Source organism: Pinus tabuliformis, chromosome 2_2, assembly GCF_031772625.1.
Source record: "Pinus tabuliformis cultivar Carrire ecotype Pingquan chromosome 2_2, CPIR1, whole genome shotgun sequence".
NCBI lineage: Eukaryota > Viridiplantae > Streptophyta > Pinopsida > Pinales > Pinaceae > Pinus > Pinus tabuliformis.
This window is the reverse complement of record NC_142300.1, coordinates 436,056,687-436,080,250: the sequence shown is the minus strand read 5'-3', so window position 1 is coordinate 436,080,250 and position 23,564 is coordinate 436,056,687. Positions and strand designations below refer to the sequence as shown.

At 41.6% G+C, this 23,564-nt stretch overlaps 1 protein-coding gene across 2 annotated transcripts in view; it reads right to left on the bottom strand.

Moving 5' to 3' along the window:
- The window catches only part of LOC149193133 (alpha-taxilin-like protein), a 416,017-nt gene that overhangs the window by 374,512 nt on the left and 17,941 nt on the right, over window positions 1–23,564 (bottom strand). Inside the window, exons 2-3 of one of the 2 annotated variants that reach the window (XM_089404796.1) lie at window positions 13,200–13,267; window positions 12,198–12,786 (exon numbers count right to left, since the gene is read on the bottom strand). In XM_089404796.1, the coding sequence (XP_089260922.1) occupies window positions 12,198–12,762 (565 nt within the window). In that variant the 5' untranslated portion in view covers window positions 12,763–12,786; window positions 13,200–13,267. The remainder of the gene's footprint in view (window positions 1–12,197; window positions 12,787–13,199; window positions 13,268–23,564) is intronic. The other variant, XM_089404795.1, reaches the window with a different exon arrangement.

Here is a 23,564-nt window from a genome sequence, read left to right as displayed (position 1 = left end):
GGACAGGTGGTTCCCTAAGGCTTTGATCTTTGGCCTAGAGAAAAGTGTCCAAAAGAATTTAATTTTTCTCCTAAAGTGACTTTGTAATTTTTTTTATAAAGTTAAATCTAATTTAAAAGTGACTTTAAGTGATAAAGTTACTAAGTCTAATTTTAAAGTGACTTTTATAAAGTCAATGAAAAATTAGAAAGGAAAAGTGACTTTGGAAATAAATGACTAAGTGGGTCTTTATTAAAGTGGGGTGAATTAAAAAATAAAAAGTGAGATTTAAATGAGCATTTAATCTCAGCCTTAGATCTCAATCTATTTCAGCCATTGGATTTAGGGATCACCCAAAAGTCACTTGGGGTTAGATTAAAGGAGGAAAATGAGGAAAAGGTCATTCATTCTTTCATGAGCAGATTGGGAGAAGGAGAGCAAGAGAGCAAGGGAGATTTCTGGACAGGGAGGAGAAGGAGACAGCAGCTTGGCACACATTCCAAGGCAGCAGTTGAGCAGATTTGTACAGCTGATTCAGCACACAGTGAAAGGTAGATTTTGGCACGATTTTCTAGAAATCCGTACAGCTGGTTTGCACAGAAATCGAGGAGTGGTTTGCACAGAAATTGAGGAGCAGTTTGCTGTTTTTTCTGCACGCAAATCAAGGTTCGTACAGCAGCATTTAATGTTGAAAGTGGGCACGAAAATCGAGGAGGCCGTACAACATTTATTGCTGTCCTGTTTGCTGTAATTTCCAGTTTGCTGTGAGGCATGGGAAAAGAGATAAGTTGTAAATTTGCTTGCTGATTTTTTGCTGAATATTTCTCACTGTAAAAAGACAATTTTCAGAAATAAAGAAGAGCTCTCAAACTGGTTTTCCCCAAGAGTTGTAGGGGGTTTTTCCAGGGTCACATTGACCAAAAATCTCAGTGTTTAAATGTGTTTTAATGGCTGTTTATTACTGCTGATTTTTATTTCTGCAATTTCCAGCATTCTGTAAAATTTCCAGAATTTGTGTTTTCAGCAAATTTATTTTTTCCAGCTTGTTAAATGTATGGTTATGGGAAAGGGCATTTAACTATATGGGAGAAATAAGGAGAAACTGAAAACCGGGGTGGGAAAACAGAAATTTCTACATGGTATCGGAGCTTGAGTGCTGAAGGACAGTTTGGGACAGCAAAAGGAAAAATTACAGCTACTGATTTTTCACTCAGAAAATTCCAGCAAGCTGATTTTTTCATAAACAGCAGTTTTATCTTTACTACAGCAGTGCTATTTTCAGTTTTAGGACAGCAGGATGTCATTGGGATTGAGGGTGGAGGATAGGCTGGATGGGCATACAAATTACAATGTTTGGAATGAGAGAATGCAGAGTATCTTTAAGGAGGCAGAAGTCTGGGATATCATGGTGCATACCACACAAAACCCTGTTGTTGTGCCTACTGATGCTACTCAGTTGACAGCTTATAATAAAAAGAACAACAAGGGTAAGAGGCTGATTCTAGACGGAATCAAAGACCATTGCATTCCTCATGTGAGAGGAAAGAGCAATGCCCATGAGATGTGAACAGCATTGTCCAATCTCTACCAGAGTACCAATGAGAACCGGAAGATGGTCCTGAAGGAGAAGCTGAAGAACATTAAGATGGGTAATGATAGTGCAGCTGGATATCTCACAAAGATTACTAATGTGAGAGATGAGTTGGCAGCGATTGGAGAGACCATTCCACCCACTGAGTTGGTGCGGATTGCAGTGAATGGCCTCCCCCGTTCATGGTTGAACTTTGCTGATGGGGTTTGTGCACGTGAGACCCTTCCCACATGGGAGAGGTTTTGGGATGATTGCATTCAGACAGAGATCAGGAAAGGTCAGCTTGGGGCAGCCAAGCCAGTTGAGCAGGATGAGGATGTAGCACTGGTGGCAGGAGGCAAGAAAGGCAAAGGGAAGAAGCAGGCTTCCACAAGCAGTGGTGGGGGCAAAGGCAAAGGTAAAGGTAAACAGGGGAACACACAGAAGGACTATTCCAAGGTGAAGTGTTGGAATTGTCAAAAGATGGGACACTATGCAGTTGTGTGTCCGGAGAAGAAGAAGAAGAAGAAGGGGAAGAACCAGGACATGGCAGCTTCAGCAGAGATTGAGGACTTTGCAGGTCGTTTTGACCGGGAGTTTGCGTTCACTACGTGTGAGTCCTCTAGTGCAGGATCACCTGCCACACAGGTTCAGAGGGAGCATGCTTTTCCCTCGATTAGCGGAGCATCTTCAGGTATCTGGTATGTGGACAGTGGGGTTTCACGTCACATGACAGGAGTCCGTGAGTACTTCTCAGAGCTTTCAGAGAGTGGCACTGATATAGAGGTAGTACTCGGTGATGACAGAGTTGTTAGAGCAGTCGGGGTGGGGACACTGACATTTCAGAGGGAGTCCAAACCTCCCTTGAAAGTGTCAGATGTTCTTTATGTGCCAGGGATGAGGAAGAACCTCATATCCGTCTCAGCTTTGGAGGACAGAGGATATGAGGTACTGTTCAAGGGAGGACAAGTGTTGATGTATCCCAGGGGCACTCCAGCTGATTCAGCTAGAGTGATAGGTGTACGCCATGCAAAGGTGTACAAGTTTGCATTCCAGCCCCTTTTGGCATTGAGCAGTAGTACCGACAGCAGAGCTAGCAGTTCTGAGCTGTGTGAGATTTGGCATCGCAGGATGGGACATATGTATCATGGAGCCTTGAGGACATTGCGGGAGATCACTACAGGTGTGCCAGATTTCAGTACTGATCACTTTGATACTTGCAGAGGTTGTGCGATGGGCAAGTTTGCCAAATCCCCTTTTCCCAGCAGCGACAGCAGAGCGACTGGGATACTTGATTTGATTCATTCCGATGTGAGCGGTCGGATGTCTCATGTTTCCTTGAGTGGATATGAGTACTATGTTTTATTCATTGATGATCACTCCAGGAGGACCTGGATTTATTTTTTGAAGACCAAGAGTGAGGTCTTCAAGCGGTTTTAGGAGTTCAGAGCTCTTGTGGAGACACAGACAGGTCGAAAGATCAAGTCCCTGAGGTCGAACAATGGAGGAGAGCACACCCTTGGAGAGTTTGTTGACTATTGTGCAAAGGGAGGCATTAGGAGGGAGTTCACTGTTCCTTACAACCCCCAGCAGAACGAGGTTGCAGAGAGGAAGAACAAATCCATCATAGGGGCTGCCAAAGCCATGTTACATGATCAGGGGTTGCCATTGTTCTTGTGGGCAGAGGCCTGCAACACAGCTGTTTACTTGCAGAACAGGAGTCCGCATCGTGCCTTGGGGCACATGACTCCGGAGGAGGCTTTCTCTGGGAAGAAGCCTGATATTGGTCATCTTCATATCTTTGGATGCATTACACTCCTATATACCCAAGGAGAAGAGGACCAAACTAGAGCCCACCGCAGAGAAGGGTATCTTTGTGGGCTACAGTGAGACCTCAAAGGCCTTTCGGGTTTACATTCCTGCACAGAGGAGAGTTGTTGTCAGACGGGATGTGAAGTTCGAGGAGGACAGGGCCTTTAGGAGGTCACGGGAGTTAGAGTATCTGGATCAGCCAGACCCTCAGCAGCAGTTGAGTCAGTCGCAGGGATCCAGTGGGCAGGGATCAGGAGGATCAGGAGGATCAGGAGGTACATCTATGAGGATGTCAAGTCCGTCAGTGAGCAGTGGCTCACCGAGCCAGAGGGGTGGTGCTCCGGGCAGCATGCAGAGCAGTTCACAGAGCAGTTCACTAGGGAGTCCACTGATGGACAATTCACACGGTACCTCAGCTTCTACAGGTTCAGGTGCAGGCAGGAGGACAGCAGACAGACAGTCAGGAGTTCAGGCTCCTGATGATGATGAGGAGGAGGAGTTTCATTCTCCGGTGGGAGAAGTGCGCTCAGAGAAGAGGAAGCCCAAGTGGCTTCAGGACACCTTGAGAGATACCACATCTGTCGCTGAGCCGAAGAGGCCGATCAGAGAGAGGAGACCACCTGAGAGGTTTTGTAGCTATATGGCGATGGTTACCAGCATCCTTGACTCTGAGCCTTCTAGCTATGAGGAGGCAGCTAGCCAGCAGGTCTGGAGAGAGGCCATGCAGGAGGAGTATTCTTCTATCATGAAGAATGATGTTTGGGAGGTGGTGCCGAGGCCTGAGGGCAAATCCGTGGTTACTTCCAGATGGCTTTACAAGGTAAAGCATGTTGCAGATGGCAGCATTGAGAAATTCAAAGCGAGGTTTGTGGCTAGAGGGTTCTCCCAGGTAGAGGGAGTTGATTATGAGGAGACCTTCGCTCCCGTGGCTCGATATACTTCGATCCGCTCCATTATATCGATAGCAGCAGAAATGGGTTGGAAGATCCACTAGATGGATGTGAAGACTGCATTTCTCAAAGGCTTCATACAGGAGGAGGTGTACATTGAGCAGCCACAGAGCTTTGAGGTGCATGGGAAGGAGTCCCATGTGTGCAGACTGAAGAAGGCCCTTTATGGCCTGAAGCAAGCTCCCAGAGCTTGGTACTCCAGGATAGATACATATTTGCAGGGGATGGGTTTCACAAAGAGTGAAGCAGATCTGAACCTTTACTTTATTATGATTGGTGAGGAGCCTCTCATTCTGGTGCTGTATGTGGATGACTTGGTCATTACAGGTGCAGAGAGATTCATAGAGCACTGCAAGAGAGATCTTGCGACGGAGTTTGAGATGAAGGACATCGGCTTGATGCATTACTTTTTGGGCTTGGAGGTGTGGCAGGAGGAGGGGCATTTCTTCCTGGGGCAGGGGAAGTATATTGTGGACATCCTTAGCAGATTCCACATGGAGGATTGTAAACCCATGTCGACACCGATGATCACCAACTGGAAGAAGCTTCATGCTTCAGATTCCGAGTTGGTGGATCCCACATTGTACAGGCAGCTGATTGGTTCCTTGATGTATTTGGTCAACACTAGACCAGATATCTGTTTTGCAGTCAACACGATGAGTCAGTTTATGTGTGAGCCTAGGAAGGTTCACTGGGTGGCTGCAAAACACATTTTGCGGTACTTGCAGGGGACAGTGGATTATGGTCTGGACTACAGGCAGGGAGATGGAGTGAGATTGGCAGGATACACTGATTCTGATTGAGCAGGGTGTGCTTCTGATAGGAAGAGCACTTCAGGGTGTTGTTTTGGGTTGGGTTCAGCAGTAGTGTCATGGTTCAGCCGGAAGCAGCAGTCAGTAGCACTGAGTTCAGCGGAAGCAGAGTATATGGCAGCCAGTCTAGCTAGTTGTGAGGCCATCTGGCTTCGCAAGATGTTGTTTGGCTTATTTGGTCAGCCGTTGAGACCTTCAATGATTTACTGTGATAATCAGAGTTGCATTAAACTCACGGAGAATCCAGTATTTCATGACAGGTCAAAGCATATCGGGATCAGATATCATTTCATCAGAGACTATGTTCAGAAGGGAGCTGTGAAGCTTCAGTATATTTCCACTGATGAGCAGGTTGCAGATATTCTTACCAAAGCCTTACCACGGGGCAAGCATGTCTACTTCAAAGACAAGATGGGTGTGGTGAGGAACACCTTCCTCGGTAAGAGGGAGTGTTGAAATTTGGTACCAGAGGACAGGTGGTTCCCTAAAGCTTTGATCTTTGGCCTAGGGAAAAGTGTCCAAAAGAATTTAATTTTTCTCCTAAAGTGACTTTGTAATTTTTTTTATAAAGTTAAATCTAATTTAAAAGTGACTTTAAGTGATAAAGTTACTAAGTCTAATTTTAAAGTGACTTTTATAAAGTCAATGAAAAATTAGAAAGGAAAAGTGACTTTGGAAATAAATGACTAAGTGGGTCTTTATTAAAGTGGGGTGAATTAAAAAATAAAAAGTGAGATTTAAATGAGCATTTAATCTCAGCCTTAGATCTCAATCTATTTCAGCCATTGGATTTAGGGATCACCCAAAAGTCACTTGGGGTTAGATTAAAGGAGGAAAATGAGGAAAAGGTCATTCATTCTTTCATGAGCAGATTGGGAGAAGGAGAGCAAGAGAGCAAAGGAGATTTCTGGACAGGGAGGAGAAGGAGACAGCAGCTTGGCACACATTCCAAGGCAGCAGTTGAGCAGATTTGTACAGTTGATTCAGCACACAGTGAAAGGTAGATTTTGGCACGATTTTCTAGAAATCAGTACAACTGGTTTGCACAGAAATCGAGGAGTGGTTTGCACAGAAATTGAGGAGCAGTTTGCTGTTTTTTTCTACATGCAAATCAAGGTCCGTACAGCAGCATTTAATGCTGAAAGTGGGCACAAAAATCGAGGAGGCCGTACAGCATTTATTGCTGTCCTGTTTGCTGTAATTTTCAATTTGCTGTGAGGCATGGGAAAAGAAATAAGTTGTAAATTTGCTTGCTGATTTTTTGCTGAATATTTCTCACTGTAAAAAGGCAATTTTCAGAAATAAAGAAGAGCTCTCAAACTGGTTTTCCCCAAGAGTTGTAGAGGGTTTTTCCAGGGTCACATTGACCAAAAATCTCAGTGTTTAAATGTGTTTTAATGGCTGTTTATTACTGCTGATTTTTATTTCTGCAATTTCCAGCATTCTATAAAATTTCCAGAATTTGTGTTTTCAGCAAATTTATTGTTTCCAGCTTGTTAAATGTATGGTTATGGGAAAGGGCATTTAACTATATGGGAGAAATAAGGAGAAACTGAAAACCGGGGTGGGAAAACAGAAATTTCTACAGGTTACCTCCAAGACGATTGTCACTATCCTCTACTCTGTTGAGTTCACAATTCCCTGCTCTCCTTCTCCTTATGTTCACTGTCTTCGATTCCTCCTTTTCTCGGCTGCCACAGTCCTTTATTTATGTTGATATCTTGGGACAGACTTACATACTCTTTGTTGAGTTATGTTACTGTTTAGATGTACCACCACCAAGAACTGTATCTTCTACTGAGAGTTGTAGATACCACCGAGAGCTTATGTTTATGTGCCACCATCGAGAATTGTGTCTTCTATTGAGAGCTATAGATACCACCGAGAGCTTCCGTATATGTGCCACCACCGAGAACTATGTCTTTTACTGAGAGCTACAGATACCACTGAGAGCTTCCGTATATGTGTTCACCGAGAGATGTTGCCACATATATCTACACAAGACACCACAACAAGTAATCACTGTATATATATATATATATATATATATATACGGCGTACACAATCCTTGAATACCTTCAGAGAGCTATCACAGCGTATCGATCTCAGAACAACCTCCGAGATATATATTACAGACTTCTGAGATGAGAGATATCGCATATTTATGTACTGCAGACTTTCGATATATTTCATTTTTTGGGTATGCGTTCTTTTCTTCATTGACTGTCTTTTTTCACTTGTCTAAAGACTTACATTACTCCTTGTATATATATGAGTCAACAATGGACTTTTGAGCCGACATGATAGCCTTGTATTCAAGCCGACATATCATCAAGGAGATTCCTTCTTCTTCTTTTTTCATAGAGCAAATTTGCATGAGGATAGTGACACATCTCTTTAGCCTTTGACCTTATGACTTTCCCTCTACTACATTGGTTTTCCCTCATCTACTAAATTGGTTTTCCCTTCAGGATTTTTCCAAGGACTATTGTCCAAAAATATTGGTGTCATTTTTATTGTGTGTCCGCATCTATTTTCTTTGTTCCAGTATTTTATTTAGCGTCCGTAGAATTTATTTGTGAAGAATTGCAGTGTGATTTATTCAGATTAATCAAAAAATTAATAAACTAATAACCAAATAGAAGAGTAAATTCCAGTTGTTGCAATTTAAGGAAGTTTCACATGGTATCAAAGCATTTTTTATCAGATCAGAGGCTCAATACCAAGGACGAGAAATTGTGCAAGTTTAGAGGGAATCTGAGCACAAATTTCTCATATCTGCACAAGGCACCAAGAAGTGCGAATTGCAGAGGCAAAGGGTTCAATTTCTAGATCTGGGTTGGAGGAAAATTCGATCAACCTCAAATGTTGAATTTGCAAGTAGTGGATTTACCAGATAGAGGGTTCCGATGAGCAGATCAATTAATCCGTTGAGCAAATCTGGGCACAGTTGGTTTGCAGCGAAGTTTTGCAACAGTAGATCAGCGATGGGTGGAAGAGAAAAGCACACTAAAGAGTAATTTCCAAAATTTCTCAGATGGTTTCCAGATCTAGTTTCGAGGAGGAGATCCGAGATTTCCAATTGCAACAGGCCGAAGCGATTTTCCCAGTCAGCTAATACGAGCTTCAGGAGCATCAAATTGTGTGCTAGATTCTAGAGTACTTCCGGAAGGTTGAGTGAATTGCCCAATTGAGGTGTTGCAGGTAGAGTGAGAGTCGAAGAAGGATTTCCAGAGGCAAGAAATGGCAGATCTGCACATTCCTAGGGAGTACGAGTAGCAGAAGAGAGGCCAAGCAGGGAAGAGAAGGAGATTTCCAGTTCTAACTTCTAAGTCTCCAGTTATTTGAGTTTTCGCAAAGATGGTCGCCACAGGTCTCAAAGATCGGGATAGACTTAATGGAGCCTCGAGCTTTGGTGCCTAGAAGGCAAGGATGCAATTCCTTTTGGATGATCATGGCCTGAAGGAGTTCGTGACAACAGTGGTTGTTGTACCGTAGACTCTATCCAGCTTCACGAGTACAAGAAGGACATGGCCAAAGCAAAGAGGATGGTCCTTGATGGAGTTCGAGACCATATCGCCCCACACATTGTAGACAAAGCAACAGCGAAGGACATGTGTGATACCATTGTAACTTTATACCAAGATCCATCACAGAATCGAAAGATGATTCTTAAGGAGAAGCTAAGGACCACAAAGATGTAGAAGGGTGAAGGCATAACTCCCTACCTCACCAGAATTCAGAATGTCCAAGATAAGATAGCAATTGTAGGGTAGAAACCAAAGGATAGGGTGTTGAAAAGTGTAACTAGGTTCAGTCTTCATAGTGACATATGTAATTGTGATTTTATGTAATTGATGTAAAGTAGAAAATAAAATTATTTTTGTAATGCTTGAATCATGGGTTTCATGATCAAGGATTTTTGAACTAATGAGAATTTTGTTTTTGGGGCTGAATATTTTTTGTGCATGATCTAATTGCTAGTTTTAAAGTTTTTGTTGTGTAAAAGTTAGATACATTAGTGTGTTTCAATTTTATTAGTTGAGTAAAGTTAAGTGGAATTTGTTACCAGATCTAGTGTGTGTACTCGACCTGTCTTCCACAAGCCCTATCGGCCCTCCACATGTCTGAGGCCTACACAACCTTCTCCTCCACAAGATGCTCTCTTTACAACGACAAGAATGAATCACTCATCCTTGTACTTATACTTTTTCCAAAGCGTGTAATACCATGGGTTATCAAAATACAATGGGTCATCAAAATACCATGGGTCTATGGGTGCAAAGCCCCATCACTTAGCCCACTTGCCCCACACGTGAGAATACTCCCAACGCTACCCAAAACATCAGCATTTATGTTGTATGGAAGCCAAAGCATGGAAATCCTAGTTCCATTGGACCCACTTCTGATGTCTCTAAAGCTTGTCCCCCACACTCCCGCATTTCTAGTAACTTGGGACATGTACGAAATGTCCCCAGTTGGGAATGTCTCTAGAATCCTGGGAGCATTTTGGGAACTTCTGGTTCATGAATTTGGGAATTGGGAGCAGTTCCACTGACATTTCCTATAAATTCACCTTTCAACCTATATGCCATTTAATTATTAACTTTCAATACATTTTAAGACGGCTTGTCAAAGGAGATATTTGTGGAATACACAGACGTGGATTGTGCTCTTCACAATCCTCAATTGTCATCACAATCCTCATCTGTCATCTGTCTATGGTATGAAAGAAGCCATCCTCGTGTGTTGTTCATCTATCAAAATTATCGGAATCGATATTGAGTGGGGAAGAATGCCTCTGCACAATAGTCTATGGACAAAGTCTGCATCCTTCGTGAGGAGACTGAAGGTGAAGTCACCAAAGTAGTAATCTCCAAAATGAAGGTTAGGTCACCCAAAAGGGAAGGTTCAGTTGTCCAAGTTGTGATCCCGTTAATATTACATAACAAACGTTTTTTAATGGTGCTTTTTACATAATTTATAAGTTTATATGCTTTATAATATAATTGCAGGTTACATAAGCGACGGATATTAATGTATTACATTTTATAATTAAAAATTTTAACATATTTATTATTTTAGATAAATTATATTATATATTAAAAAGTTATGTACAAATATTATCTATTATAGTTAAGTTTAAGTTGTAAAGTTAAATTTATCTTTGTTTTTTTAATTATTTTCAATAATATAATATTGCCCCACTCAAATAGCCATGTCTTATAAATTTGGGAAAAACTTCCATCCATCCCATACTTGTACCCATGTTCCAAATGTTCCCACAATTTGTAAACTTGTGTAACATAAAAAGAAATCCAATTGGGCAAAAGCTATAGTAGCCTGCCAAAGGGAAAGGACTAATAAACATAGTTCCCATTGTCGAAAAAGTTAGCTTGGACAAGTGTCTTCCACATTGGCTTGGTGTCTAACATGTGGAAGAGTGTCCAAAGTGGTCCCTAAGACATTAACTTTATGTGATATAAAGTTAAACTGACTTTTTTCTGCATCATTAATTAATTAAGTGACTTAAGGTGCCCTAAGTTGTGTCAGTGAACAAATTATAATACAATCGTTGATCTTAATGGCTAAGACTCAATCTGAGCCATTAGATTTTAGGGATAGTTACAACTGTTTTAATAAGACATAAAAAGAAAATCCAAAGGAAAGGACTTTTTTTGTATCTAGAGGAATTGGCAACTAGGCTAGTCTCATACTCACGTGACACAGGATCTATTCCAACCACTACTACTATAACCTCTAGGTGCCTAACATATGCCCTTTCCGCAGGAATGGGTGAATCGGGGGGGTTTGAAATTTGAACCTCGAACCTCCTCGCACATAAGACTTCATTTTCACAGCCATCGCCAATTGAGCTGCCCCCCAAGGCTCAAAGGAAAAGACACTATTATTTTTCATTATCTCATTTTGAGAGAGAGAGAGGAGACGCGCTGAAGGAAAAGGAGGAGCAACACGAGTTCCAAGAGACTTGGCATGCAATCCTAGGAGAAGATTCCAGCACCCTACACAGAAATCGAGGCTGATTGAATGCACAGATTTCAAGGCTGTTGACTGCATAGGAATTGAGGCATAGTGCACAGAAATCAAGGCTGATTGACTGCACAGATTTTGAGGCTGTTGACTACAAAGAAATCAAGGCACAGTGCTCAGAAATCAAGGCTGATTCACTGCACAGAATTTGAGGCTGTTGACTGCACAGAAATTTAGGCACCTTGCACAGAAATCAAGGCTGATTGACAGCACAGATTTCGAGGAGTCTGGCACAGAAAACGAGATAAGTAATGCATTTGTTGGTTGGAAAAGTTTGCTGTAAACTCATTTTTCTGTGGGCCTTAATAAAATTCTCTCTACTGGTTTTCTCTTCAGGGTTTTTCCAGGGGCATTGCCCAAAAATTTGTGTCATTTATGAGATTGATTTTCTAAGTTTCCTCTCAGTATTTAAAGTAAAGGATTCAATGTGTTTTCTTTCATAAGTTCAGTTTTGAATGCATTTGTGAATGAACATTAAACCCTAACTAGCAAGAAACTGAGAAACTTATTTGAGATTGAAAACCGATGATTGGGTCAAATAACATTTGCACCTATATCTTTATAGTAATCATCATTTAGTAGTTTTTGATTGGGGGAACTTTATACTATAAAATTATGTTGATGTAATAAAGTCAAGTTATAAATAAATCATGTTAGATGTTGGAGGTTATGAATTAGGAGGTACGTAACATACACATAATGTATGTCTGCCACACCTATGTATTATCACGTTATATTGAAATTATTAGATACTGGCACCGTTCTCCCTCTCTTCTTTTTCTGAGCATTGTGTTTTATGCCAGTCTGTGTGTAAAACTCTGACAAGCATAATAGGGGGGAATTAAGCACTGAAAGTATGTCCAGGCAAAAAGCTGAGAGTAAGTTAGGACATTTCATCAGAAAAAAATAGAAGTAGATCAAATAAACGAGATATGGACCTGTGTTAATAAAAAGAGGCTCGTAATATACACTGACTATATTTTAGACAATCTAATTCAAAATGTTTTGTGTTTTGAGATGGACCTGCAGTCAATCCATCGACTGTAGTCAATAATGGTGGAATATCAGCTGGGCTGTCGCATTCTCTCTGGGAGAAATGTTCATCAACTGAAGCATTTCCAATACTCTCCAGAATGGTAGTGTCCTGCTTGATATTGTTGTGATCTAAGCTGTCATTTGTTGATGATTCGGCCAAACTACCATGAAATCCTACAGCATCCTTGTCAGAAAGTTGCACGGGGAATGTCCTTGCTTTCTCTGTTTTCTCCGCTCTGCTATCTGAAATGGAGGTTGCATTACCTGCCCCTTTGCAAAATTCAGTTGTTTCTGGCATTAAAGATGCCTGTTCAATACAGGAGTCTGAGAATAATGAGGATACAGCTTCTGATTCTTGGGTTCTAGCCTCAACATCGGAATTCTTTCCATCCAAATGAACCTCGTTTCTTTGGTCGACCTTTGACATTTTATCAGACTCCCCAGTTGAAGCAGTACTATCTGGAGTTTCAGAGAAGCTTTCAGCAAATCCATCAGGCAAAGCATCAGCTTCTGGGAGCTGGCTTACAAGGGAATCTTCCTTTCCAGCTGACATCACAGTTCCTAAGGGCCTCGCAAACTGCAAAACATAAAAGTTAAATTAGGTTAATTTTAGAACATCAAGACAGGATCATTAGATACACTCCAGAGATAGTGGCAAACATCAGAAGCCAAGACCGAGTATCTAAGCGAAATATAGATTCTGTGATGCAACTTGCAAGGACTGCTTTTGGAACAATTTTACTTTAGAGTCAAGTAGATTTGGACCTTATGACTTCCTTCTACCAACAACACACACGACCACTTGAATATGCTTTGCTGAAGTCACTTACTATGCTTACCATGAAGAATGTTGAATGCAAAAATTGTCACTAACTACATAAGACAAAAGATTGATATATAATAGTACAATAAGAAGCCCCAGCAACAAGGAACAAACCCCTGTTATATGCCTAGTATATAAATAATGATGATGGAGCCCCTTGGGGTTACCTGCCACTATTATAGCTGGCAGTTGAGCCACCCTCCATCTCGATATTCCAAGGAAAGGGAAGGGGGTCCTGCAAGGTCTTCCTTTGAGAAAAAACAATGCATACTTGTTTATTAAACACTAGTACATATTCTCAATGGACACATCTGTTTATTATTCAGAGCCCATCGTTGTGTATATATTAGCAGTTCATTGACTGTCTATCACCATCATCTCTTGTATTTTTAATATTAAATGATCTGTAAACTGCCATGGATATTCTATTGGACAGTCATCACAACAAATCTTACAATTTACCACAAACCACTGCAAAGTTATCCTCTATTATGCAGTGTTTACATATAATTAAAATGCAATATTATAAGCAGAGCACTAAAAATACTGAAATAAACTGACAAAATAAAAACTTAATGAAGCCACAGCAATAAAATAACCACACCATCCACAGAATAAGCATCAGATGTATTGTGGAAAACCCAACCAGAAGGCAAGGACTATGCCTTGCTCTTTTGCAAATAGAAAGAAAGATGAGCTTTCTGTGGAGTTACAATAGCCATTGCAGACTGAATGCCTGCTACAAAGTCTTCAACTTCCTATGTTCTGCTCATAACAACCCACTCCTTTGCTCTGGTCATCTATGGAATAGTAAATTAATACAAATACAAACAGGACCCCTTCTTTTCCTTGTGGCTTAATACTGAACATATCCTAATAGTCGTTTGGGGTTAGGGTTTTTTCGTGCCGCAACTCTCAATTAGGGTTATGGTTTTGGACCCTTGAGAATCTTCTTCAAAGTCCACACCTGACTAGCTCCAATGTGTAAGTAACAGGAGCTGAAATGGCATCTATTTTATACTATGGTGGTCAAAGCATAGGTCAACTTGTGGGAACCATCACTTCCACATACAGTCTCCAATTGAGGTGAGCTTTGGACCATTGGAAGTCTCCCAACAAGTAGAAGAGCTTCAAAGGGCTGGGAACTTTGTATGCAAAGTTTTGACCCCAAAAATGGCCATTTAATGCCAGAAATGGGCTCCAGAAGTTTCAGGACCTCAAATTACCACAATAGGATCTGCCCCAAAATGAGCCAAGTCCATGGCTCCAATTTTTCACTCCAAAAAGTACCAAACAGATGGCAATTATATAGTTATCCATTTTGGATCATTAATATATTTTTCTACAAAATTTCTGAGTGTGTGTTTCCAAGTGGAACAAAGAGGAAGAAGCAGAATGTGAACACATAATAGCGAAAAGCAATCCGAAAGTCTGCATCAATGGTAGATACCTACAACCCTTCTGTGCATCTTGAAAGAGAAAATAAAGAATCAAGTCATGCCTAAATCCTTATTTCCACCTCTTCACAATCCCGACTACTCAAACTTTAGTATCAGCTACTGGTACTCCAACTTTGTCTAGTATAACTGCTGCTCAGCAGCACTTTCAAAACCTTTCTGAGGACACTCGAGCAACTAAACAATAATTAAACCATCTACTAGGAGTCTTGTCAAATGATGTAGATATCACACGTGTGTTGCCAAGCCAACTGTTGGACAATTCCTCAACATGTCATCTTCCAAGTTCCCTGTCATTACTAATATTTTTTGTTTCTAGTTCCTACTTTGATGGTATCTTTGATATTGATCATCTCCTTTTGTGGTATCAGCTTGTACCATTACCATGACATTCACCCTTTATGCCTAGACCTACAGTAGCCCTGACCTTCCACTGAAAGTTACATCTCTATCTATTGAACAAAAAGAGTACATACAAGATTATCAAAAGTCATGAGTATGTCTCTTAGCACAGATCAGATATAGTGATGCCAACCTTGCAGATGAGAAAAAGGTTCATTCCTAAGGACTAGAAATTAATAACATCATAGAAAACCTAATAGCAATTAAATAGGGCAAAGTCTAACCAATACTTTGACAAAATCACTGAGAACCCCAAGAGACAACTACGATCAACTTTTCAGCCTTTGGATAAACAGGGGTGGTCTAAGTTTAATTCATTTGACATCCTATATTCTGAAACAGGAAAGGGACCCCCATGTGAGCCAAGATGAATCACTTGACAGCTCCGTGGGTGTTGCCAAGCCCACGTAATGATATTATTAGTTGCTGTATTTTCCAGTCCCATTGGCCTATTTGATAATTAGTGAATAATAATATAACTTATTTCTTCTGTTTTCTCTCTTAATGGCAATTTAATACTCTAGGAATTCAAGCTTCTGTTTTCTCTTAATGGCAATTTAATACTATAGGAATTCAAACTGATTTCCTCATTAGCTTCTGCTACTTCTCTAAGATCCACCTTGAGTCGGTCATCCTAAGGAACCATAGAGGCCTTCCAACTTCACCCTCTAAAGAGTCTAAAAAACAACATTCAATAGATTCCATGCAATTAGAGCCTAAACTATTGAGCCCAAATCTACTTTGGGTGCATCATTTATTTCCTATCGATGAGCAGCACAATTCAGAGTAGTTCCCAACCTTCCATGCAAAAGGCTGAATCATTTAGAGAGCAGAAACATATCCACATTATTTTTTATGAGCAACTGCTTAATTGCAGTAGTATGGTGGTGAGTTCCACGCGAGGATATTGTCTAACAAGACACCCATTTTCCGGGCCTTAATTGATGCCCTTAATACTTCTGGATTACCAGATTGAGAATTCCATGATGAGGTAACCTCCATCAAGAAGTCATGTTTCAAGATTTGTCGAAAACAGACTCTGTTTGACCTGTTTTCAATAGTAGCACCTTTCACCTATGTTGCCTAATAGATGATGGGCAGAGGAATGTTAGTTGTAAAAAATAAAAATCTGGAATTAAATACCAATGTGGCTTTTTCATATATGCTGTGAATGAATGAAATATTATTTATTCAATCGAGGCAGAGTGACCAAGGAGATTTGAACCCTGACCACTCCTTTCAGAAGTCTTATGCACCCATCCACAAACTGAAAGTCCTCCATGTGCTTTGTTGAGAATGTAATTTTTTCTAGTCTAGGTGACTGCTACCCTAATGTTCTCTTATTAAATAACTCAGACAGAATTGCAGAAAATAAAATTTCTGAACATTACATCAATGATCAATCACAGAGTGGACGAAAAATGAATAGTGGAAGAAATAAAACAAATACAAAGGGATTCCTCCTCCTAATCAGTTTTCCATTCCTTTGATCAAAGCTTACAATGTGACCTCTGCAGGTATTAACCAGCTGCTGTACAGTCATTAAATCTCCTAGATCTAAAGTGTACAGCCTGTGTAAGAAAGAAAAAACCTACAGCAATATGGACTGCTCCTTTGTGCCTATTCTGAATAACTAATCACTCTTCCCCTTCTCTCAAACTGAAGCACACTTAAACCATGGCTAGGACTCTCCAATGCCTCCAAACCGTAGCTAGAGCATCCACCATAAATAGCAAATCCTACCCTGTAATACAAAGACCTAGAAATGCATCCCACTAGGCTATCTTGCCACATCAAAGGCTCCATAACAAGCTAGCATCAACACCAACCTAAGTTGCACGAAACGGGGAAATGGGTACGAGTTTCTGAAACAGGCACGGGTACAAAATGTGACCCCCCCCCCCCAAATTTTGGAAACGGGGAAATGCAATATATATATATATATATATTAGGACATTTAAGAAATATGTGCAATCATAAAGCATATATGATACATTCTAATTTATTACATTATGATTAAATTGTCAATTGTCAATGCATAAACTATAAGTCTCTAGATTTACATCACATTTACTCATGAATGATCACATAATGAAAATAGCAATATCCAAAATCAGCCGTGAAAAATTTCTAATTTCTTGTCTCGTGCTTGATTGGGAGTCTCCTCCTACATAGTCGAACGACCTTAGTGCTCTTGATTAAAGACAAGTTCCATACCCTAGTACCCCACGTGCTCTTGATTATTGGGAGTCTCCCCTGCATAGAGGGTTTGGTTCTCTTGATTAAATACAAGTTCCATACCCTAGTACATGACAAAATCCAATGGAAACATTGCAATCCCCCCAATCCTGAAAAAAAGATAAGTCTGCTGGATTTTGAGTGAAATCTAAAATTCTACTTTCTCCATATGAAATCCAATGAGGACGAAACCACTCTCAAACATCCTGAGTCATTTCATAAGAATTTAACATTACCATGAACTGCATATCAATACTAGGGCCATAGGCTTGAACATTAGGTTGCCCCACTCAAAAAAATCCTCTTTTTTATAACTTGAGAAGGCATCTAGAAGTATCCAGAAGATATTTTAGTTGCCCAATAAAAAATTAGAAGTGAAAAAATTAAAAAAAAAATACAAGAAAAAGTCAAGTTAGAAGAGGAAACTCTGACGTACGGCCTGGAAACTCGTTTCCAGCTGTACCGGCCACATTTCCTCCTCGAGAAATGGGTCAGTACGGCCGGAAACAAGTTTCCAGGCCGTACGGTATGAGTTTCCTCGTTTCCGGCTAGAAACGGACCCTTCTCCAACGTTTCCTGCAACTTAGACACCAACATGTTCACGTTTGATCTTTCTCCAAGTTTGCCTCACACAAGCTCTGCAAGCAAAGTGCTCGAAGCCTCCTCTAGGGTTTCTTTGCCACAAACCCCAGGTCTTTCTCACACAAGGACTCAAAACCCAACACGTCAAGTTTCCTCTAGATTTTGCCTCACACAAACCATAGTGCTTTTCTCCCTTGCATAAAGAAAACTACAAAGACTCAAGATATGTTCATCTTCAAGATACAATGATCTAATAAACTCTCACGTGCTTTCCACACATATGCTACATGAATACTACAACAAAAGATTGTCTACTCCCTTTATATATAATAGGTGAGGGACGCCAACAATAGTGAAGTGGACTAGCTCTACAAGCAACCTAGTCCAATCCTCAAGATAATATCTCCAAGTGAAGCACTCTCTCTCCAAGGTGTACACATATCAAGACAAGGCTCTTCAAGTGGTGTGCTCTGTAGATGAGTTGATGCACGAGCTTAAGGGAGCTAAATACTTCACTAAGATAGATTTGCGTTCGAGGTACCACCAGATTTGCATGAGGGAGCAGGATATTCCGAAGACTGTTTTTCACTGCCATTATGGACACTTTGAGTTCTTGGTGATGCCCTTTGGGCTAACCAATGCTCTAGCCACATTCCAGTCATGTATGAATCACGTGTTCCATAGACAGTTGAGACGCTTTGTCCTAGTTTTCTTCGATGACATACTCATTTACAACAAAACATGGAAGAAGCATCTTTAGCTTTTCGAGGAGGTGCTTCGCATACTTGAGGAGCAGCAGTTGTATGCGAAGTTGTCCAAATGTGAGTTTGGGCTAACAGAGATGTTGTACCTAGGGCATGTGATTGGGGAGGATGGAGTGAAGGTGCATCAAGAGAAGATTCAGGCAATTCTAGATTGGCCCACACCCAGGAACATGACGGAGTTGAGGGGTTTCTTGGGCATTTGTACATATTACAAGAGATTTGTGAGGGGATTCTCACAGCTTGCAGCACCTCTTACAGATTTGACGAAGAGGGGAGCTTTTGAGTGGACGCAGGTGGCAGAGGAGGCCTTCACGCGCCTCAAGAGGGTCATGAGCAGCTGTCCGGTCTTAGCCTTGCCAGATTTCACGCGGCCATTTGTGCTGGAGTGCGATGCATCCGGTGAAGGGGTTGGCGTCGTTTTGACACAAGGGGGGCATCCTATTGCGTTTGAGAGCCAGAAATTGCAGCGTCACGAACATTTGTACTTTGTGTACGACAAGGAGATGTTGGCAATGATGCATGCACTGGCCAAATTCAGAGAGTATTTAGTGGGCAACCGATTCAAAGTGAAGATGGATCACAACAGTCTTCACTTCCTCCTTTAGCAGTAGTCCCTAGAGGAGAGGCAGTAGAAATGATGAGTAAGCTCCAAGCTTAAGACTTTGAGATAGAGTATGTGAAGGGAAAACACAACATGGTAGCAGATGCCCTCTCTAGGGGACCCACAGCGCTGTCTTTGATGGATGTCACGCAGGATTGGAAGGCTCAGCTATTGGTTGAGTACTCCAAGGATAGGCAAGCTTGCGACATTTTAGATGGCATGCACCGAGATGATCGATTCCGGGTGATGGACAATGTGATCTACTACAAGGATCAGATCTATTTAGTGCCAGGATCTCAGCTGAAGGAGAGGATCCTGCAAGCAGCGCATGATTCTCCACTAGCAGGGCACCCAAGTTTCCTCAAGACATACCGTTCTGTCAGGGAGAGGTTCTCTTGGCGGGGACTTAAAGGGGATGTGCTGAAACACGTGAGGGAGTGCGTGGATTGCCAGAGAAACAAGGTGGAGTTGCGTCACCTGGCCGGTTTGCTACAACCGCTCCCTATTCCGAAGAGGAAGTGGGAGAGCATATCCATGGATTTCATCACGGGACTTCCGGCAGCACAAGGGCGAGACTACATCTATGTGGTGGTCGACAAACTAACCAAGTTCACCCAGCACCAGCTATCATCCCCAAACTGATGGGCAGACAGAGATTGTGAACCAATGTTGTAGGAAGCGTTCCCCCCCCCCCCGAGTTCTAAGGCCCGAAGCGCGTCCCGTGCGAATTCATACAGGAAGCGTCCCCGGAAGCGCACTTCCGCCTGTTTTGGACGCTTCCGCCTGTTTTGGATGCTTCCACCTATTTTGGACGCTTAGTAGATATATTCACAGTTTATTACTTTTGTCATCGATTACTCATTAGACTTGTAGGCTTGAGAATTTGAATTTTGAACCTTTTTTGTCTTGGCGGTGACCAAGTGACATGTTTTGTAAACATTATTATTTGAATTTTGGACATGACAAATGTTGACAGTTGCTCACTTGCTAGATAAATCATAATATGCTCTATGTTTTATGTTTTATAATATGCTTAAATGTTTTATGTTTTATAATATGCTTAAAAATTTGATGTATGTTTGTGATCGCTAGAATATAGATGGTTGATGGTAACTACAATGGAACCATGGATGCCAAATCTATCTTGATTTATGCAAAAATTATGCATGTTTTCATGTCTTCTACAACTAATTTGGTATTTGGGATGTTTGTTTTGAGTATAAATGCAAAAAAATATAAATATATATATATATAGCAAACACTTCCGCAGACACTTCGCTTCCTAGATTTTTGGAAAATGACGCTTCCGCGTCCCCGCTTCGTGCAACATTGTTGTGAACAAATGGCTGGAAGGGTACCTACGCAACTACGTGACTGGACAGCAGAGAGCGTGGGTCAAGTGGCTACACCTCGGGGAGTTCTACTACAACACAACTTATCACATGTCCATCGGTATGACTCCTTTCCGAGCACTTTATGGGTATGATGCACTTTCTTTTTTTGACATGGTGTTTGGAGATAACAGGGCCCCAAGGGCAAAAGGATTGGGTTCAAGAGAGCCAGGAGATTCTCCGAGCTCTCAAGAACAACTTACAGGTGGCCCAGAATCAGCAAAAGGTATATGCTGATAAACACAGGGTGGAGAGACACTTTGAGGTAGGGGACATGGTCTACCTATGCTTGTAGCCATACAGGCAATCCTCGCTCAAGCAGAAGGGAGCAGAGAAGCTTCGCCCACGGTTTTATGGGCCGTATAAGGTGGTCCGGAAGGTGGGAGAGGTGGCCTACGAATTAGAGCTACCTAAGGAGAGCCAGATTCACAATGTGTTCCATGTTTCATGCCTGAAAAAGGCATTGGGGCAGCATATTACAGCAGCAGTTGAGTTGCCTCCCTTGGATGATGAGGGGCACTTAGTTTTGAAACCTGAGATCATATTGGAGACCGGGAGAGGAAGTTGAGAAACAGGGTGATCAGGGAGTACCTAGTCAAATGGAAGGATCTGCTAGGAGAGGATGCCACATGGGAGAGTGAACAAATCTTGCAGCATCCAATTTTGCAGTTGCTTGGGGACAAGCAACATTCGGGAGGGGAGGACTGTAATATCCCTTCATAATTGTTTTCCCAAGGTGAGGAGAAACAATTTTTGGCAATTTTGTTATTTTTGGCTTAATGCATTAATGTAAATTTTAGGTATGTTTTATGCTTAGAGCAATTTATTTCAATTTTCATAGTTAGCTCAATATCTTTTCCAGATTAACAATCACATCAGTGTTAAAGTAAACTGCAGATAGAACAAAAACATAAATCGCAGAAGACAAGCCAAGACACGAGGACACAAGATGTGGCACTAGCCAGGGACAAACCCCAATGTGGGGAAACCCTTGATCAATTCTTCTTATATGTTCTTCAATAATTCAGCAGAGAGAGAGAGAGAAAGAGATAGTACATTTACAACAGAAGTCAACACTTTGACTTATCTAGATAAGAGCATAGATCATCTCTAAGAAGATGATACAGCAGATCAATTCAAGATATGTTGCATAAACTGATTCTCCAAGGTGACTCCTTCACATATCATTGTGTTGCACCTCATCATCACGCTGCACCTCACCTTGTTGCACCATGTTGCTCCCATCATCACTATGCTGCATCTCATCATGCTTCACTAATCATGACTGTGCCCATCACTATACTGCATCGTGTGCTTGTTGTCTCATGTGCCATTGCTACAACATGCTGTCACACTGCTTATCCCAATGTTTAGCACTGTTGTACCTGGCTGTCACACATGTTGTTCCAATGTTTAGCACTGTTGAACCAAGCCATCATTGTGACATTGTTGCTATCATGTTGTCATGGTTGCTAGCATTTTTGTCCCACTGTTAGTGACAGATGCTCCTAAGATAGCTTGTTGTACCAAGCTCTATTACCTAGCTATCCCATTTACCTTGCTCCAACAAGCACCCTTGTTGTTGTTGTTGTCCCATGTATCATACCATTATGAACAGCCACCAATTAGGCCTCCATTGACTGCCCAACAATCTAGTCCAAACTGATCCTCACCTAGGATCCAACACCTACAAGAAGTGTCATAGACAACATACCTTAACTCACTGTTTCGAGGTCTGATTAGTTTTCTGCAAACTAAGCCTGGTTAGGGCATATCACAGTCCCTTTGCCAGCCTTCTTTTCTGCCCAGATTTGCTCCAAGGTGATGCGGCTGCCCTTCCTTGTGGGGATATGACCCTTCACAATAATCTTGGGTGGTTCTAGTCCTTACAAGGTCCACGGCCTGCCCTCACAGCAAGCTTCCATAGATTTGCAGCAACCTGGTTAAGGGTTTGCCCACCTCTAAATAGTCTCTTCTAGCCTCGGCCCTCTAACAAAGCTTCATGGCCCTCCTTCCAATAATACGGTTACCTGAAATGGCCTTGAGACAGTCCTTCAAACCCTTGCTGGAATGTTGCCTTAGCTGCGGCCTAGTCATCCCTTTACTCGGCCTGTTACACGAGAGAACAGTCCTCAAATACATCCATTGCTCGACCTCCTTAATATCATGTTGTCCAAAATCTCCTCGCCCTTCTTAATCTGATTGCGGTAGGCTTTAGACATCCTGGTTAGGACAACGTATGGGATGGTTAAGTCATCACTCATTATCTAGGGCACCCTACCCTCCTTGACTGCAGTTAGGGATTGTGTGTGTGGGTCTTCCTTAGACAACAGCGTAGATAGACTTCCTTGACTGCGGCTAGGTGTCGTGATCCCTTTAGGACAGCGTTTAGATCTCTCCTCCATAACTGAGTTGAGAGCTAGATCATCCTCATTAGGACTGCGTTAGGGCTACTTCCTCCTAGATTTCTCTCACACTAAAACCCAAGACAAGTGGAGAGAAATCAAGAGAGAAGTTGTGTGTGAAATGACTCTCAAGTCATCTCCTTTTATACTAAAACGTTGAGCACATGTGGGGTTTATTTGGTTGTTGGCCGACCTTGAAGAATTGTCTTATAACACAAATAAATTCATAACTCCATGAATACTTTTCGAAATCGGATGATCTTTAGATCAATCCTACACCTCTCGATGAGAGGGATGCAAGAAAAATATCAACTGCCATAAATGAGATGACCCACATGGAGTTTGGCCCTAGTTGCCAATTTTAACACTCCCTCTCAACTAGGGAGAACTCCATCTGCTGATCCATATGTTTGAATGTACTATCTCTGCCATCAGTGCCCTGCATAGTTCTGCTCTGCTAAGCTCTGCTTTGTTGATCTCTGCTCTGCTCTACTGAACCATGAAGAAGAAGAATTGATCGAGAATGTCTCATACCATTCTCTACTGACCTGAAATCAATTTTATTGATCCTAGATCAATATCACAAGAGAGTGTCTCAAACAACTCATACTGATCCTGGATCAATGGAGGTCATCCTAGCATAGGGAGTACGGTAGATACAACGATGCGTCCATCTATAGTACTACTATGGT